Here is a 20,000-nt window from a genome sequence, read left to right as displayed (position 1 = left end):
AGTCCAGAAACAAAAGCAAGGCATGCATAAAGTGTGGAAACCCAAGACTTATGTGATGATCTTTTCCCATGATCTCTCTGTTGCTCTGACATCTAAACCTCATTGGACGTTATTTTAGTCCAGCATCCATCTCCTAACTAAAGCAGTTTTATCCTGATACTGTGTAGTCAAAAATATTTATTTTCAATAGCATCTATTTCTGGTTCTTCAACTATTCCACTGCAGGGGCAAAAGAATGTCACTTTTAACTTTTACAGTGGTGTCGAAGAAAGAAAGAAAGAAAGAAAAAAAGGAAGAAAGAAAGGAAGAAAGAAATGAAGAAAGAAATTGGAAGGAAGGAAGAAAGAAAGAAAGGAAGAAAGAAAGAAATGGGAAGGAAGACAGAAATGGGAAGGAAGAAAGAAATGGGAAGGAAGGAGGGAAGGAAGGAAGGAAAAAAGGAAGAAAGAAAGAAATAAAAAAAAGAAAGGAAGAAAGAAAGAAAGAATGAAAGAAATGGGAAGGAAGGAAGGAAGGAAGAAAGAAATGGGAAGGAAGGAAGAAAGAAAGAAAGAAATGGGAAGAAAGAAAAAAACTGGAAGGAAGGAAGCAAGGATGAAAGAAAGAAGGAAATGGGATGGAATGGGAAGGAAGGAAGAAAGAAAGAAAGAAAGAAATGGGAAGGAAGGAAGGAAGGAAGAAAGGAAGAAAGAAAGAAATGGGATGAAAGGAAGGAAGAAAGAAAGAAAGAATGAGATGGGAAGGAAGGAGGGAATAAAGAAAGAAATGGGAAGGAAGGAAGGGAGGGAGGGAGGGAGGGAGGAAGGAAGGAAGAAAGGAGGGAAGGAAGGAAGAATGTAAGGAAGGAAAAACAATCTGAAATTACTAAAGTAAATATTTTAAATACTTATTTTCCTACACATTTTCCTAAAACCTCACCACAGAGGTTTCCTTGCCCTGTTTATGTCAATCAAAAAGCCTAACATGCTAACCTTGGTGACAGGTCTTTATTTAATTTATATATGTGCCTATAGTTGCTAGCTATGATAGGGATTTTGGCATCGGTCATAACTCCATTTCACCGGAACACAGGTTACAAAGCAGCAATGACATGTCTTCTTTCCTAAATGTTACCTGTTACTCTTAAATATGGCATTCCTGTTATTGACAGCATCCAAGGATCAGGAATTCCTGACTTTCATTGTGAAACTCACCATTTTCTGCCATCACTGTGTGTTACCATCAGCCAAATTACCACTCATCATCATATGTTGTATTCATCTGTTTCCCATGGCAATATGAGGTGGAGCTGGTCCACTGTCCAAAGAAAAAGATAAATTCTAGAAGCAGTAATACGAAGAAGCAGCCAATTAAACTACCTTATTACATTTTACTAAGGTGTTCCAGACCAATTATAACCATATTTCTTTCTGGTCTAATTATGTTCAACTCTGTTCCACAGTGTGGAAGCCTATAATGAGGAAACACATGAGAAACATGGTTCAGACTCCATGTGAGGGATCATTAATATGCTCTGGGCTTCTGCTTTGAAAAAGGCTGCACCTAATTATGTGGGTTAATGCACTTAAACTAAATGGATGAACTGCAGCCGTTTTCAGTGTTTCAAGGCCCCTTAGACTGGCAGAACTGTAGATTAATAAGTTGTTAGAGAGTGATTTGTTGACCTGCCCCATCGTTCTTTCACTTTCACTCCATATGCTCTTTACAGGCATGAAATACTAAAGTGGAGAAATGTGCCAATCACTGCCATTTCAGTTTTGTTGCTTTCTGTGGTACTTGCCTAAGAAATGATCAGAAGTGGTGAACAGCAAAACACAATGCCTGGTATGTCCAATAAGCTCAGCTGACTTTGGATGAAAATGCACCATGCACAGTAGATAACAAGTGCCTTGCTAGCACAAACCAACTTAGATAAAAGACTGAACTCCTTTCAGATAGCTGTGGCTGTTTAAGAGTCAGGCATATAGTCTAAAGCTATTGTTTAGGATAGCCCTTTAGCCAGCCGAAAGAGTAATTCATGCAGACCAGCAAGTTATCTCAGTATAAAAGAAAAGGTCGAGTCATTGGAGACTATTCACCTCAAAAAAAGAGACAACTTAGGGGGTATATAACAGAGGCTGCAAAATCATGATGAGATGGAAAGGGTGTATTAAGTCAGATTGTTAGCCACCTTTTTTGATGGAAGGAAAAAAAGGATATCGAATTACAGCAGTAGGAGCCAAATTCAATGAAAAAAAACCCAAAACCCCTGGGGTCTGGGGAGTTTTCTTCTTTCCTTCCTTCCTTCCTTCCTTCCTTCCTTCCTTCCTTCCTTCCTTCCTTCCTTCCTTCCTTCCTTCCTTCCTTCCTTCCTTCCTTCCTTCCTTCCTTCCTTCCTTCCTTCTTTCTTCCTTCCTTCCTTTCTCTTTCTTTCTTTCTTCCTTCCTTCCTTCCTTTCTTTCTTTCTTTCTTCCTTCCTTCCTTTCTTTCTTTCTTTTCTTTCTTTCTTTCTTTCTTTCTTTCTTTCTTTCTTTCTTTCTTTCTTTCTTTCTTTCTTTTCTTTCTTTCTTTCTTTCTTTCTTTCTTTGTCTTTCTGTCTTTCTGTCTGTCTTTCTGTCTTTCTGTCTTTCTGTCTTTTTCTTTCTTTCTTTCTTTTTTTTTTTCTTCTTTTCTTTCTTTCCTGGTTGGTAGTAGATCTTTAAAACTCCTTTGCAAGCCACACAATCATCAGGAAATCCCCATAATGGAAAAAATAAGAAAGGACACAGAGAGATCATGAGGGTGAAATGATTGTAGGTACTTTTTTCTGTCCCCTAGATACCTCTTTATGGCCAGAGCTCAAGACAGAATACCAAGTGATACAGAGCTTTGAGATGAGTCAATAGAACTGTTTTTAATGTCCTACCTTGTGATGATTAAAACATAGAGTGCTCCTCAAGTTTTTTCTTCTGGTTAATCTCAACAACTATCTTCCCAGCACAGTACATTTGTATATTCCATAAAAAGTTTTCATATGTATTGTAAAAGGGGCCAAAAGGTCAAAAAAATTGTTGAATAGTAGATGGTACGTACAACACTACCTGTTTTGACATCTATATCCTTTTGTAGACCTAGCTTTGGAGAACAGTCCCCATCTGCAAAGATCTCAGATCTGAGAAATTTCACTGGCCCCCGATTGCTTTGTCTGTGACAGAAAGACACATGCCAAGGGAGGTTTGTTTTCCTCATGTTCACAGTTGTCCCTTAAGGCACTAGAGGCAAAAACTCCTTCCTATTCCACTCCTGAGCAAGAGGACCTGACAACAACTGAACTGGGTATTTAGCTCACTATGTTTCTGATGTGCCTCTTCTTAATTTATTTTGGCAGGGTCTTTTTAACTTTTCTTTCACTACTGCCAGTATGCTCTAACTCCTTATAATGCCCATGAAAATAGGTTTGATTAAAATTTTCCCCTCTTATCCTGTTCTCATGTTAGCCCTCTACTCCACGGGGGCTTGCAGGATCTGTCCATATTGAACCTCCTGCTGCTGGAAAACTTGAGCTCTGTTTCTCTGTCTGATACTGTAAAGAAGAACAAACTAAACCAGTATTTCCATCCAAAGCATCAGTGGCATAAACAGCTGTTTAATGTCATTGTCAGGTATACCTGCCACGAGGAAGGAGAAGGCAAATGTGACTGTGACGTGAGCAAATGAATAGAAAACGTATCTTCAGCTGCAGCTGCAGCTGAAGCTGCAGTCAATGTTGCAGCCAGTGGTTCATTGTCCAAATGGAGATTACTAACAAGTGGTGTCTCTCAGGGGTCCATACTCTTTATCAATGACAGAAAGCAGGATTGAGTGCACTCCTTTGCAAGTCTGTTGATGACACTAAGCTGACTGTGGAAATGATACACTAGAGGGAAAGGATGCCACCCATAGGAACCTTGACAGGCTTGAGGAGTGGCCAGTGTGAATCTTAGAAAGTTAAACAAGGGTAAGGGCAAGGTCCTGCACTCAGGTCAGGGTAGTCACCAGTATCAGTATGCGCTGGTGATGAATGGATTGAGAGGAGCCCTTTGGAGAAGGGACTTGGATATAGTGGTGGATGAAAAATTGGACATGAGCCGGCAATGTACACTTGCAGCCCAGAAAGCCAACCTGGTATCCTGGGCTGCATCCAATGAAGTGTGGCCAGCAGGTTGAGGGAGGCGATCCTGCCCATCTGCTCTCATGAGACCCCACTTGATGTGCTACATCCAGCTTGTGGTGGGTTGACCCTGGCTGAATGCCAGGTGACCATCAGAGTTGCTCCTATCACTCCCCTTCCTCAGCTGGACAGGGGAGAGAAAATATAACAAAAGGCTCGTGAGTTGGGATAATGACAGGAAGATCACTCAGCAACTGCCATCATGGGCAAAACAGACTCGACGTGGGGAACTTAGTTTAAATTATTAGCAATCAAATCAGAGAAGGATAATGAGAAAATAAAACCTAACTCTCAAAACACCTTTCCTTCACATCTCCCTTCCTCTCTCGCCAACTTCACTCCTAATTTTCTCTACCTCCTCCCCTCCAGAGGTGCAGTGGGATGGGAATAGGGGTTGTGGTCAGTTCATCACACACACTGCTCCAGCGTGGTTTCACCACTGTGTTACGGGCCCTGCCAGCAAACCTGCTCCCAGCCCAGGCTCCTCTCTCCATGGGGCCACAGATCCTGCCAGGAGCTGCTCCAGCAAAGGCTGCCCACAGGGTCACAGCTTCCTTCAGACACAGCCACCTGCTCCAGCATGGGGTCTTCCACGGTTGCAGGTGAGGATCTGCCCCACTGTGGACCCTCCATGGGCTGGGGGCACAGCCCTGCCTCACCGTGGGCTTCACCACGGGCTGCCAGGGAATCTGTCCAGTGCCTGGAGCATCGCCTGCCCCTCCTTCACTAACCTGGGGGGCTGTATGGTGGTGTCTCTCACATATACTCACTTCTCTCTCCAGCTGCAATTGCTTGTGGTGAAACAAATTTCCTCTTTCTTAATTATGTTATCCCAGCGGTGCTACCACTGTCACTAATGGGCTCAGCCTTGGCCAGCAGTGGTTTGTCTTGCTGGCATTGGCTCTATCAGGCACAGGGGAAGCTCCTGGCATCTTCTCACAGAAGCCACCCCTGTAACCCCCGTGCTACCAAAACCTTGCCATGCAAACCCAATACACAGCTCTGGGGATCCCCATCTCAAGACAAACATAGATCTGTTACAGCAGGTCCAGAGGAGGCCACAAGATGATCAGAGAGCTGGAGCACCTCTCCTATGAAGACAGGCTGAGAGAGTTGGGTTTGTTCAGCCTGTGGAAGAGACGGCTCCGGCAAGACCTTATTTTAGCTTTCAATATATAAAGGGAGCTTACGGGAAAGACAGGGAGAGACCTTTTTACCAGGGCTTGTAGTGACAGGACATGGGGGCAGCAGTTTAAACTCAAAGAGGTTGATTTAGACTGGACATAAGGAAGACATTTCCTACAGTCAGGGTGGTGACATACTGGAACAGGTTGCCCAGAGAACTTGTGGATGCCCTGTCATTGTAATGTTCAAGGCCAGGCTGGATGGGGCTTTGAACAACCTGATATAGTGGCAGGTGTCCCCTGCCCATGGCAGGGAGGTTGGACTAGATGATCCTTCAAGGTCCCTTCCAATCCAAACTGCTCTATGATTCTATGATTTAGCATGAATATACTGTTTTATAGCAACCTCCTGGAATGGTGTTTTTTTTGAAATAGCACTTTCTATTATAACCAAGCCTATAATACACAACAGGGGGGAGTATGTCCATATTGCCACATGGAGACTTCACGCCTGCTTAGGACAGCAGCCTCTATACTTTCAGTAGAGAAGCTCTTCACCTGGGTCACCCATGCCAAATGCATCTGCTGAGTAAGCTGGCTCATTGAAAGCTCCATCAGTCTGTCTCTGCACTGCATAACACTAATGAGGTAATCACTGAGCTTCTAATGAATGAGACTTAGCAAATGGGCCAGGATTGTTTGTTCTGGATCCCTTGTTCAAATGCAGCTCAAAGCTCTCAAAATATTTGCTTGCAATCAGCTACATGCTGGGTTCGTTTCAGCTCTTACTAACTAGATGAAAATCATTTTCCTCACTATAGGATTTGCCAAATGTGCTGATAGAAGCAGTCTGCAGTTTATAGCGGATATAAGTAGGGAATTCTATTTCAGAAGTACAGCTCTGTAGTAAGGTGAAGCAGTAGGCATCATAATTTGTAATTTCATGCCAGCACTATGCTTGGCTGGAAAACAGGGAGTGTTCTTCTATTAATTAGGTTTTCTTAATTGCAACTAATGAATATTTAATATTACATATAATGATCCAGTTATGTAGATTTTGTAGGATAGAGCTAGAGAAAAAGTCCAGAAACTCTGACTTTTGTTTCTTCACCAAACCTAACTGCATTGATTTAAGAACTTTTGCAGTTTTGACCCTGAATGAGCTTAAGCACCTGCAAGATTTTCTCTGATCATTTTCTTTGCTCAACCTTACCGACAAAACATTGTGTCAGCTTTTTGGAAAGGAAGCACAGAATTGAAACCAGTGCAGGTGAGAATCTAGTTTAATATTTGTTTTTTCTAAATCTTCACAGTAACCAAAAATCCATAACATATAGAGGGTAGGCTGATTTCTTTTCTTTTTTTTTCTGGTGAGAAACATTTTTGTTAAAATATATAACTTTTCATGAAGAATAAAACCCATATTCTGTGAAATTCTCTTCAACAATTCCTGTGACATTTTAATTAAAACCATTTTTTTAAATGCTTTATTTACTGGAGGAAACCTGCATTTATAGTACATGACACATTTCAAGAAGAATTTAAACAGCATTTTCAATCATGTTTTTAGCAGAAATTATTGTGGGTCAAAATGGAACAAATCTCCCAAATGCTGGTTGCATTGAAACCTACGAAATGAAATCTAATGCAAAATTTCACATTTTTCATGAGATGGCCTTGCTTGAGTTTTTTAACAGATTAAAGGTCTTTTTCCTTTAAAAAAAAAATGGTAGCAATATGTCTCAATGTTTATTTGTCCTGCTTTTTCACTAGTGATTCTCATAAGTAAGTGTGGTGATCTATGCATACAATGGGCTCAAATAAGCATCTAATTGATATGGTTGTAAATGGCACATAGACCTTGTGAAATGCTTAGCTCAGATCCAGCAGAGCAATTCTAAAGCAGCAGTGCACAGTATGAGAATCTCAACTAGATTATTTTTTAAATGTACAGAAACAACAACAAAAAGAGTCAACCAAAACACGTTGACTTTCATGGCCTTTAAATGAGCAGAACTGGAGATCAGGAGCATGTTAAAACCACAAACGATAAAGATGAATTAACAGCTACATGTCTTACAGCACATTCTACACCAAATCTGGAGGCAAACAGCATTCCCCCAGATACACAGGAGGCATAATTAAAACCTGTAACATAAGGTAAAACGTCTGCAATGAAGGAGGGGGGGGGGAAAGGAAAAAAATATTCATAATTACACTAACACACAGTATAAAACTTAGCTTTTCTTTCATACAATTAGTGTTTGTTGTCTATAGCAGTTTTTAATATGACGTGATCAGTAAAGCAGACATTGACGCAGGGCCTGAATGTGAAATGCCTTGAGAATCCATTCCACTTCACAGGTGATCACAGGCTCTGAAAAACCAAGAATAACTGATAAGTATTCACAGGATTCCCAGAGTCATGCTGATGTAAAGTACTGATGAAGGAGTGGCTACTCAAGGTGGCCCCAAAATGCATAGTAAACAATGAAGTCAATGTAAACTCAAAAAAGTGTATTTTCACCAATTCCAGTCTAAGGTATTGTGAAATGGAAGAAGTGGGAGGCTGAGAGTACAGACAAAGTAAATTTAAAAAGAAATACAGCGTATAGCCTGCTGCAGTAAGGAAAAGAGTAGATTTTATGTTCTCTTCAATGCCAGCAGTTCCCATACCTGGAGGACGGTGCATTTTGTTTTCAAAATACATTTTCCTGCAAAGTGGACTAAGTGTAGAAGTCAGAGTGTGACACTGATGCACTTTGCAGGAGACAATATAAGAAATCTTAGTCTCTTTTCCATTTTTCCATGCAACGAAACCACTAGACACTTCCTCTTCGTAGGAAAGACTCACTATACCATGTGTAGAGCTCTAAAACATAAAACATTTAGTATTTATGTAGACAGTTAATAGAAATAAAGAGGCAATATTGGTGAAAGTGCATGCTTCTGTCCAATTACTGTAAAAGACGCTTCTTAGGAAAGACAGCAGCAGCAATATATTACTTCCAAGACAGACATCAGCACTACAGACTTCTGAGGTTAGACAAATTGTACTTTTGTACTCACCACCCATGAAGTAAGTCTGTGTGTTTGTAGTAAACATCACTATGAAAAATATAAGCAGGCTTTTGCAGTGTTTGTGCTTATTCTACCCCTGTACTTCCTTAGCAAATATTATTTGTATATACATGGTATGTTAGAAAATCTAGTTAAACTTGATAACAAAGGAAAGGAAAGGGATGGAAAAATAGTTGTTACTATTGTTACTATTATTGTACCTCTAACTGAGAACAACTTTTTTTCTTTTTTTTCTTTTTTTTTTTACTACAGGTGAAAGCCTTTGAAATTCTCTTTGTTTTAATTATGCTTTACTGTAAATCAACAAGGTGTCAAAATAGACCAGTGATCAGACACCCCCTCCCTTAAAGCAACAAAATACAAAGCCACATAGGTATTTTTGTTCATTGTATGCTGTACTACATACATATACAAGCACAGAAGACAGTTCCTGCCCTGCATTCATATGAACACCACAAAGAGTTAACAGGAACACACTTCCACTTCTTTAATGAGAAAAGGTATCCTCCTGAAGATGACTTTCATCTCAGCTAATATAAGGTGTAAGTATCTCCATCTAAGTACAATGGCTCCCAGGCTCCAGGATCCTGTTACAGCAATTACAGATCTAATCAATACAGATTTTTAGGATGGAGGTCATTTGAATAAAGTCATCAACTTCAGAAAGACCTAAATTTCACTGGCTGTTATTGACTAGCATTAACTACAAAGGGATCTTCAGGATGATTTTCTCAGATGCAGAAACGTACACTGTGGACACCTAAATTTAGCTGCACAAATTCCGTAGTAAAGTCCTTTTAGTATCACAAAAGGATTTGCTAGAATTACTCTGACAAGTGAAAAGGGGATGGACATCACTATTCATATAAACTTTTCATCCACTTTGGAACCATTCTCACTTTCCTGTTCACTTAATATTTCATGATCTTTTTTTAAAGAGGAAAGGCTGCAAGTGGAGTGAAATGAAAACTATCTGGAAAGGAAGAAACACCTTTACTTTGTTCATACTAATGCTGGCACTGACACTCAAGGCATCGTCGTGCACAGACCCATCCCAAGTTGAGTAAACAGACAGGGGGGTCCTGCTGCCTTAGACCTTCTCAATTGACTAAAGGGAGGGCAGGGACAGGCAACACGATAGTGCGATCTGCTACAGGCCACCTGACCAGGAAAGCCAAACAGATGAGGCTCTCTATAGATACATAGGAGCAGTCACAAGTTCACAATCCCTGGTCCTCATGGAGAAACTCAATCACACCAGTATCCGTAGAAGGGAGAACACAGCAGGGCATAAGCAATCCAGGAGGTTCCTGGAATGCATTGATAATAAATTCCTTCTCTAAGTGACAGAGAAGCCAACAAGGAGAGGTGCTGTGCTGGACCTTGTTTTCACCAATCAGAACGGGCTGGTGGGGAATATGAAGCTTAAGAGCAGCCTTGGCTGGCTGCAGTGACCTTGAAATGGTGGAGTTCAACATTCTTAGGGCAGCGATGAGGGCATACAGCCAAACTTGCTACCCTGGACTTCAGAAGAGCAGACTTTGGCCTCTTCAGGTACCTGCTTGGTAGAGCACCATGGGATAAAGCCCTGAATAGAAGACGGGCACAAGAAAGCTGGTTAATATTCAAGGACCACCTCCTGCAAGCTCAGGAGAGATGCATCCCCATAAAGAGGAAGTCAGGCAAAAATGCCAGGAAGCCTGCACAGATGAACAAGGAGCTCCTGGACAAACTCAAACACAAAAGGAAAGCTTCCAGAGGGTGGCAGCAAGGACAGGTGTCTTGGGAGGAATACAGAGCAATTGTCTGAGCAGCCAGGGATCAGGTTAGGAAAGCTAAAGCCCTGACAGAATTAAATCTGGCCAGGGATGTCAAGGGCAACAAGAAAAGCTTCTATAGGTACATTGCTGGTAAAAGGAAGACTACAGAAAATGAGAGGCCCCTCCAGAAGGAAACGGGAGACCTGGTTACCTGTGACATGGAGAAGGCTGAGGTCCTCAATGACTTTTTTGCCTTGATCTTCACTGGCAAGTGCTGCAGCCACACTGCCCAAGTTACAGAAGTAAAGGCAGGGACTGTGAGAAGGAAGAACCACCCACTGTAGGAGAAGGTGAGGTTCAAGTCCATCTAAGGAACCTGAAGGTGTACAAGTCCATGGGACCTGATGAGATGCATCTGCAGGTCCTGAGGGAATTGGCAGATGAAGCAGTTAAGCCGCTCTCCATCGTATTTGAGAAGCTGTGACAGTCTGGTGAAGTTCCCACTGGCTGAAAAGGGGGGAAACCCCACCCATTTTTTGAAAAGGGGAAAAAGGAAGACCCAGGGAATGACAGGCTGGTCATTCTGACCTCCGTGCCTGGCAAGATCATGGAGCAGATCCTCCTGGAAACTGTGCTAAGGCACATGGAAACTGAGGAGGTGATTGGTGACAAGCCAGCGTGGCTTCAGTAAGAGGACATTGTGCCTGACAAATCTGGTGGCCTTGTGTGATGGGGCTATAGTATTGGTGGGTAAGGAAAGAGTAACTGACACCATCTACCTAGACTGGTGCAAAGCATTTGACATTGTCCCACATGATACCCTTGTCTCCAAACCGGAGAGACATGGATCTGACAGATCAGTTGGTGGATAAGGAATTGTCTGGATGGTCACACTCAAAACTTGCAGTCAATGATACAATATCTAGGTGGAGACCAGTGATGAGTGGCATACCTCAGAGAAGAGTATTGGAACTGACACTGTTCAACATCTTTGTCAATGACATGGACACTGGGACCGAGTGCAACCTCAGCTAGTTTGCCAGTGACATTGAGCTGTGTGGTGCAGTTGACATGCTGGAGGGAAGGGATGCCATCCAGAGGAATCTTGACAGGCTTGAAAGGTGGGCCCATGCAAACCTCATGAAGTTCAACAAGACCAAGTGCAAGATCCTGTGCCTGGGTTGGGGCATTCCTCAGCATCAGTACAGACTGAGTGATGAATGGATTGAGAGGAGCCCTGCAGAGAAGGACTTGGGAGTGTTGGTCAACAAGAAGCTCAGCGTGGCCCACTAATGTGTGTTTGCAGCCCAGAAAGCCAACCGTATCCTGGGCTGCATCAAAAGAAGTGTGACCAGGAGGTGGAGGGAGGTGATTCTTCCCCTCTACCCTGCTTTCATGAGACCCCACTCAGACTGCCGCATTCACCTCTGGGTTCCCCAGCATAAAAAGGACAAGGACCTGTTGGAGCTAGTCCAGAGGAGGGTGGTGAAGATGATCAGAGGGCTGGAGCACCTCTCCTATGAAGGCAGGCTAAGACAGATGGGTTGCTCAGCCTGGAGAAGTTAAGGTTTCAGGGAGACCTTATAGCATCCTTCCAGTACCTAAAGGGGTCTACAAAAAAGCTGGAGAGGGACTTTTTAGAAGGGCATGTAGGGACAGGACAAGGGGGAATGGCTTTAACTGAAAGAGGGTAGATTAGATTAGATTAATAGGAAGAAATTCTTTACTGTGAAGGTGGTGAGGCACTGGAACACGTTGCCCAGAGAATTTTCAGGGATGTCCCATCCCTGGAAGTGTTCAAGGCCAGGCTGGATGGGGCTTTAAGCATTGTGGTCTACTGGCAGGTGTCCCTGCCCATGGCAGGGGAGTTGGAATGAGATGATGTTTAAGGTCGCTTCCAACCCAAGTCATTCAACAATACAATATGTTTCTATGATATTTCTGCAGGTGCCCATCACCAATATGTTCACTGCTTGTGCAAGTCACAGAATCACAGAATGGATGAGTTGAGAAGAGACCTCTGGAGATCATCTAGTCCAATCACCAGCTCAGAGCAGGGTCAGCTGAAGCAGTATGATCAGGGATGTACCCAGTTAGATTTTTAATAGCTCCAAGACTGGAGACTCCACAACCTCTGTGGGCAACCTGTTTCACCGTTTGACCACACTTGCAATAGAAAAAGGGTTTTCTTATGCTTAAGCAAATTTTCATCTATTTCAGTTTGTACCCATTGCCGCCTGCCCTTTCAGCGGAAACCACTAAGAAAAGCCTGGTTCCATCTTCTTTATACCCCCACCAGGTATTAACATAGATGAATAAGATCCTCCTGAGTCTTTCCTTCCCCAGAGTACAGTCCCAGCTCTCCCAGACTCTCTCCAGATGTCAGATGTTCCCATCCCTTATTCACCTTCATGGGTCCTTGCTGGACTCACTCCAGTATATCCATATCTCTCTTTTGTCCTGGAGAGACCACCACTGGGCACAGCACCCCAGACATTTCTCACCAGTGTCGAGTAGAGGGGAAGGATCACCTCCCTCCACCTGCTTGCAATGCTTTGCCTAAGGTGTGTGTGTTAGCATCTCAGAACTGCCAGCTGCTTGCCTGGATTTCTTAGCACTGTTCTCAGTGCAGCCTCATTAATGCCAAGCAATCAACTACTGCATGACACAAATGAGATCAACCAGTAAGTGACAAATTCAAGTCAATCACTAACAGAGGTCTGCCTTAAATAAGCTGGCCATGCTTCTTTATGATTAGTGTATGGATGTTTGCGTGTATGCATGTGTATGCACCTAGATATGTGTGTGTGCACAACTGAGTGAGAGCTCTACATGTAGGCACACACATGCCTGAGTACAGGCGAGAAAGAACACAGTCTAATCAGATCCGGTGGACCTTGCGCAGGCTTTTTCTCCGAGGACTAGGATGAAGGGCACCATATGTTTGACATGAAAGGAAACCCTACTACCAGCACAGGCCATTACTCTTGGCAGGCTCTACAGCTACAGGGGATTATGAATCCTGATTTGCAGGCAGAGAAAATATTCACCATTGCAAAAGCCATTTAAATTAGAAATAGATAATCTACAGACTTGGCTTTTGAGGTAACAAGAGATTCTCCAGGCACAATTTAACTAAAAGATATATCGGGCCAACAAGCCAACAGACTTAATATATATTTCTGGTTTAGTTGAGATAAAAGCTAGTTACTTTAAGTTACTGAAAAAGAGTTCTGCCATACTCTTAGGTTTTAATTAAAGAGGTTCTTCTATGATTTGCTGCAGTATTAGTTACAATGAGTTTAGCTGTTCTAGTAACGTACTGTAGAGTCTTGTAATAGCTACTGTACAAATAGAGGACTAAATGACAATCCCTGGGGAATAAAAATAAACATTATGTCGGGGTATTAGATCTTTGGGTTGTTTATCTGGGGAATTTTACCAGTGGAAACCTGGGTGACTTGAGGCTTTGTTCATCTTATTTCAGTGAGTCATTTCTATTACCATTTTAGTCAAAGAAAGGAACCAGGCATATTTATCCTGATTTTTTTTCATGCATAAAAAGAGAGGGCAAGAAAGGAAAGGGCAAATGAAAAAAAGACCCTGCTGCTATTTGGGCTGCTAAAATTACTCTTCTGTGCAGGCTAACAGACCTCTTTACTGTGAACTGCAAAAACAGACTGTAAAGAGCTGCTCTAGTCACATGGTAGCTATAAGTTGCAATAGAAAGCTGAGCTATGGATCCATCCTACGGCCCTCCTTGACTTCAGAGAAGCATCTTTCACCCCTTTGTGGTTTACAATGTAGACTCCACTCATTTATTTAGTCTAGGCTGTTCTGCCTGTGAATTAAAGAGCTAGTCTCATGGGAAAATAAATTTTCCAGAATAATAAAACAATTTGATCCTACCTGCTGTTGTTTCAAATCAAGTGAGATCTGTCTTTTTTCTAAGTAAATGTGATGACACACATCACATTAAGTTCTGATGATACAACTTTTGACTTTTTCAATTTTACACAGATTTAAGTTGTTTTCACAGACATGAACCTCAACAAAATTCTCTGTTGGAAAAGGCTCATCCAGATAAATTATTGATTTATTATTTTATTAACTTAAAAGAGTCCACTATCAATAGTAGTTGACCATTCTATATGCAGAGGTTTTTTGCCAGTTGAATGATTCCTTGAACGTGTGAAACAATGACAATCATTACAAGCTGAGATGACCAAAGAAGGCCTATCAAGTGGAAGTCTGCATCACTGAAAGTGGAGAGGTGATCCAAAGCTCACTAAAGTCAGTGCAAACACTCACTGACTTTACCTAGCTTTGCATCAGGCCCATATGAGAGTTCTTACAGTCTCTCTGCAAAGTCATAGTCTGTAAACCCACACTGTTGAAGTAAGTCTGATGGATTGTCCAAAGGATGGAGAATATAGGACAGAATGAACAGACGGATGTTGGTACTGAGCACTAAAGACTTGGACATGGAAACAGCTCCTCAGAAATATTTATAGCCACCTTCTGAACATGTCAAACTCACGCAGGGAGTGAGCACGTGACAGAGCTGGACCTTCAGCACAGACACCTTGAGCTGCAGCCCACAGAAAGGAAATGTTAGGACCTACTCTCAATTTTGACGTTTTTGTTTAAATCAGCATTTTTCGTTTTTGTGGTTTTTTGGGGGTTTCCCAATAGTTGTTCCAGTTCATGTTCTAATGAACCTGTTTTCAAGGCACAAATGCCATTTAGTGTCTTTGGACTGAACCCTTCACATATGCAAATCTACACTGATTAAGCCCATGTCCTCTTACAATATATCGTATTTATCTGCTTTCCTCTGAAACTAGTGTATACTCTACACCAGTTTCAGATGTGAATTGGAAAGTAGCTTTCAAGTATGACAGTTGAAATCCTACAACACCATCTCATTCATGATAGAGAAGCCCAGCTCATCTGCGAGGTTTATAGAGGAGATAGCACCTTGGATCATGAGGATCTAAGTTTTCTGTTTCTGAAAACCCTCAAGAGAATATTGACTAGAAAGTAGGAAACCTCTGGTTGTTTACATCTTTCTGCCTCTAGTCACGTAGTTGCTAATGTTCTTTTTCCTGACATACCAGAAGACTGAGAAAACTGCAGAGCATGGTAGTTCTGAGAGGTATAGAAAATTCTCAGATTTTCCAGGTACGTGTGGTGGATTGACCTTGGCTGGATGCCAGGTACCACCAAGCCACCCTATCACTCCCCCTTCTCAACTAGATGGGGAGAGAAAATACAACAAAAGGCTCATGGGTTGAGATAAGGACAGGGAGATCCCTCAACAATTGCCATCGTGGACAAAACATACTCGATGTGGGGAATTTCATTTATTACCAATCAAAATCAGAATAGGATAATGAGAAATAAACCCAAGTCTCAAAACGCGTTCTCTCCATCCCTCCATTCTTCCTGGGCTTAACGTCACTCCTGATTTCTCTGGCTCCTCCCCACCAGCAGTGCAGGGGGACAAGCAACAGGGGTTGCTGTCAGCTCATCACAGGCTGTCACATTGTCTCTGCACTCCTTCCTCTGCGGCGGGAGGGCTCCTCACCCCCTGCCCTGCCCTGCCCCGCCCTGCCCTGCCCTGCCCTGCTCCGCCCCGCCCTGCCCCGCCCTGCCCCGCCCTGCCCCGCCCGCCCTGCTCCGCCCCGCCCCGCCCCGCCCCGCGCGGGTCCCTCCGGCGGGACACAGCCCTCCCTGCCCTGCTCCAGCGGGAGCCCTTCCCACAGCTGCAGCCCTTCCCCCCCTGCCCCAGCGTGTCCCCCCCGCGGGCGCAGCCCCCCCGGCCCAGCCGGCCCCAGCCCCCCCGCCCCCGGGGGCACCGGCCCTGCCCCGGCCCGGCCCCGGCCCGGGCTCCTCCCCGCGGGGCCACAGGCCCTGCCCGGAGCTGCCCCAGCGCCGCTGCCCGCGGGTCACAGCCCCCTGCGGGCACCCCCTGCCCCGGGGGGGGCCCTGCCCGGGCTGCGGGGGGGGAGCTGCTCCCCCGGGGGCTCCGCGGGCCGGGGGCACGGCCTGTCTTGCCGGGGGCTTCCCCCCAGCCTGCCAGGGAATCTCTGCTCCAGTGCCTGGAGCATCGCCAGCCCCCTCCTTCACTGACCTTGGTGTCTGTATGGTTGTGTCTCTCCCGGATTCTCACTCCTCTCCTCCAGCTGCTATTGCACAGTTGGATTCCTCACCCTCCCCCCCCCCCCCCATTTTTTAAAAAAATATGTTCCTCCTGAGGCACCACCACCATCACTGATGGTCTTGGCCTTCGTCAGCAGTGGGTCTGTCTTGGAACCAGCTGGCACTGGCTTTATCAGATATAGGGGAAGCTTCTGGCATCTTCTCACAGAAGCCACCCCTTTAGCCCCCCCAGGTACCAAAACTGTGCCACACAAACCCAATACAATGTGGTAGATCCACTTTGCTGATGTGCTCGGTGTTCAACAGATCACCAGCTTTCAGCATCAACATCCAATGTACCCCTGTGTTGGACAACCTTCCCCTGCAGTTGGGGTGCAGTGCGTGACTTAGCTAATTTGAACTGATCTCCTCTACCCGCGATGGTGGGGAATGGTCTCTGAGGGCTCGTGTCTTACCTATCTGATTACCTTGATGATATTTTCAACCTGGGCCTGATATAATTAATTTACTAGATATATAAATTCTTAATGATGCATTTCCAGGATAGAAAAAATAAAGGACAAGGAAAAGAAGACAAAAGTCACTATACTAAGAAAATGTGTGGTGTTTCCTGTCTTTTAAAAGCTGAAGCTGATAGATACCAGATTAGCCTGGGAATTGCATTACTGACATTGTGAACCTTCCACACCTAAGTCTTTATCTGGGCCTTTGTTCAAAGGTATTATATGATGATCAGACTTCTGCCTTCAGTAAAGCCTCCTTTTTCATCAGTTAAAGTTATTCCTTTTTAAATAGTTCTTCCTACTAATTTTCTAGGGAAATAAATGATACCTACTTTTCATTCTAGAAATGTTAGACACAGGCACGACTGCTCACAGCAGAAAAGCTGCTGTTCTTACTCAGTCACACTGGCCATTTCTGCTTACACTGGAATTTTCACAACAGCTTGTTAAGGTAGGACAGATCTAATAACCCACGAATCTTCTGTCAGAAAGAATGAGATAGCAGGGTGATGATATACCCCATGCAACATTGCTTCATATTCATTTAGCCATTTATTTCTCCTGTGCCTTCTCTTAACTGCGTTAATGGGGCCTTTTAGCAACCACCTTTGATTCAACTTCACTGAAATAACTTCTTTTTCAGTTTAGAAATATGTCCCAGTAGAAATCCTGATTCTTTGGAAGTACAGAGGACTTCTGGCCTTGACACCAATGGTTTTTATTTGGCAGCTGCAGATCATTGGTAATATGGGAGTTTCAGAGGCAACTGTTAATGCAAGTACATGCACATCTTTCAGGGACCACCTCAAGTACACAGGTATATCTTATGGATAGTATGGGTTGTTCCTAAAGCAAAAACTAAATCAAGAAATTAGATAATACTAGACACAAAACAAAAAAAAAAACAACAAAACAACCCAAATATCCCAATAACAACCACAAATCCCAAGCCCATACTGCAGGCACTGTGTGATGGTCCAAGAGAGATGTTGTCTCTGTAAGCCATCTTCTTGGGTTTCACTACACTAAAAGACATCCCAACCATTTTCCATCTTCAAACTAGAAGACTGGCATGTGCCTAGTAGGAATTTACCCCCATGTATTCCTACATCTGAGCTGTAAAAATGTGTCTTAGCAATGCATTCCCTAACAATGTCACAGTATGTAGGAAATTTTTTAAGAAACATTCAACTGATATGGTCACGTAGACCTATCGAAAAGGTCTGTAGCACTGTCAGAATCTGCACCTAGGATCCAAAATTGCAGAGTGTAATATAATTATGGCAAGAAATGTAACAGGTGATATCACATTTCAGAACAGAGTATTACTAGCTGAACTTTGTGGATCATGAGAAAATACATTTCACAAAGGTGGAATGTCCAGGGCCTGCGAGGTGACACATAAATGAGATAGGAAGTGGAGAACAGGAAGCAGTAATTTTGCCCAGACTCTTAAAAACAAATGCTGCTATAGAAGTAGCAAGACTATGAGTATAAGGATTTTTAAATTATCTGATGTTGAATATTCCATGATTCTATAATATACACAATGTCAGATAATGACATCACAAGCTCAACTCTGATTAAAAGCAAGTGAATAGCAAATCTCAGCAGCATTGTCTTATCAGATTAAAACAAGGGGAAAATCTCCTATTTATGAATGAACTGACCTCAATTTTTCTCTCAAGGCACACTGTGAATGTCAGAGTTGTGTATGATTGAGAAGTGTCCTGTTTCAGCTGGGATGGAGTTAACGTTCTTCTTAGTAGCTAGTACAGTGCTGTTTTGGCTCTGATGTGAGAACAATGGTGATAACCACACTGATGTTTTTAGTTTTGCTGGGTGATGTTTATACTAAATCAAGGAGTTTTCGATTTTTTGGGCCCTGCCAGCGAGAGGGCTGGGGGGCCACGGGAAATTGGGAGGGGACATGGCCAAAACAGCTGACCCAAGCTAGCCAAAGAGGTATTCCATACCATAAGACATCATGCTGAGTATATAAGCTGGGGGAAGAAGAAGGAAGGGAAGGGGATGATGGAGCCCTGCTGTCCTGGGGGTGGCCGAACACCTGCCTGCCCATGGGAAGTGATGAATGAATTCCTTGCTTTGCTTTGCTTGCATGCACGGCTTTTGCTTACCTATTAAATTGTTCTTATCTCAACCCCTGAATTTTACATTCCTTTCTGATTGTCCTCCCCATCCCTCTGGGTGAGGGGCAGTGAGCAAGCGGCTGCGTGGTGCTCGGTTGCTGGCCAGGGTTAAACCACTGACAAATTCTCCCAGTAAGTTTTGTCAGGATTCCCCAGGACCTACCTGACACACAGACTTACAAGCTAATATAATACACCAAAGACTCAATGACATTTTGCCAGCTTCCTCTTTGGCCAGTTGTTTTGGTCCATAGAGCTTCAACACTTCCAACCATTTTTCTACACTTCTTGCTTTTGACTATTAACAATGACCTCACTGCAGATGCTTCACCACCTTATATATGGCTTGTCCTCATGTGTGTTGCTTCACCCCCAGAGTGCTATGGCAAAGCACTGGTGAAAAGGTGAAGACAACCCACAGAGTGCTATGGCAATGCACTGCTAAAAAGGTGAAAATGGTGAAAAGCTAGGAAAAATGAAGATTTGTCCAGAGCTGACATACAGAAATATGTAAGCAAGAAATTCCATTCTCTGAACAATGTGAGTTTAAAGGAAGAACTCCTTCATGCCTATACTAAAGCAAGCCAGGAGAAGGAAGCAAACCCACTTAAAAATAAGGCCTTGCTTCTTCTCAAGTTCACAAATCACAGAAGATGCTTCCTCCAAAAAATGCATACACATTTTCTCCTCATATTATCTTTCTTGCAGAAGCATTATCAACCTACTTCTCAAAAAAATTAATCACTGTCATTTACGATTTCCTTCATAACATTCCAATAACAAACTAAAGAAACTTATCTGGAACCATCTTCATTAGAAGAATGAAATGCAAAGAGTGAGGCTCAAGGTGCAGAAGGGTTACGACTTCATTTTGTTGCCTTGAAAAAAAGTTTAAAATTGCCAGCAATGCGTGATCTAAATCTAGGTGACATTAAACAGATGGCAGTGAGTGACCAAGGAAAGAGCATTGGTTTTTCTCCATCCATGAGCTCACTTTGCACTTTAAGCTGCATTAACTTTGCTCAGCTACAAAATGCAGCCTTTTTCTC

General features: G+C 43.2%; 1 protein-coding gene across 6 annotated transcripts in view; it reads right to left on the bottom strand.

Annotated features, from left to right (window-relative positions):
- Positions 1–7,012: 7,012 nt before the first annotated feature.
- TSNARE1 (t-SNARE domain containing 1) overlaps positions 7,013–20,000 on the bottom strand; it is a 509,528-nt gene continuing 496,540 nt past the window's right edge. For all 6 annotated transcript variants that reach the window (XM_055799973.1, XM_055799972.1, XM_055799978.1 and 3 more), the window contains one exon: positions 7,013–7,669. Coding sequence is in view for 1 of the 6 variants with exons in the window: in XM_055799978.1 (XP_055655953.1) it covers positions 7,661–7,669 (9 nt within the window). In the remaining 5 variants the exon portion in view is untranslated. The remainder of the gene's footprint in view (positions 7,670–20,000) is intronic.

Source organism: Falco peregrinus, chromosome 3 (assembly GCF_023634155.1).
Source record: "Falco peregrinus isolate bFalPer1 chromosome 3, bFalPer1.pri, whole genome shotgun sequence".
Lineage (NCBI taxonomy): Eukaryota > Metazoa > Chordata > Aves > Falconiformes > Falconidae > Falco > Falco peregrinus.
The sequence above is the reverse complement of the archived record's forward strand: the minus strand, read 5'-3'. Positions and strand labels throughout refer to the sequence as shown.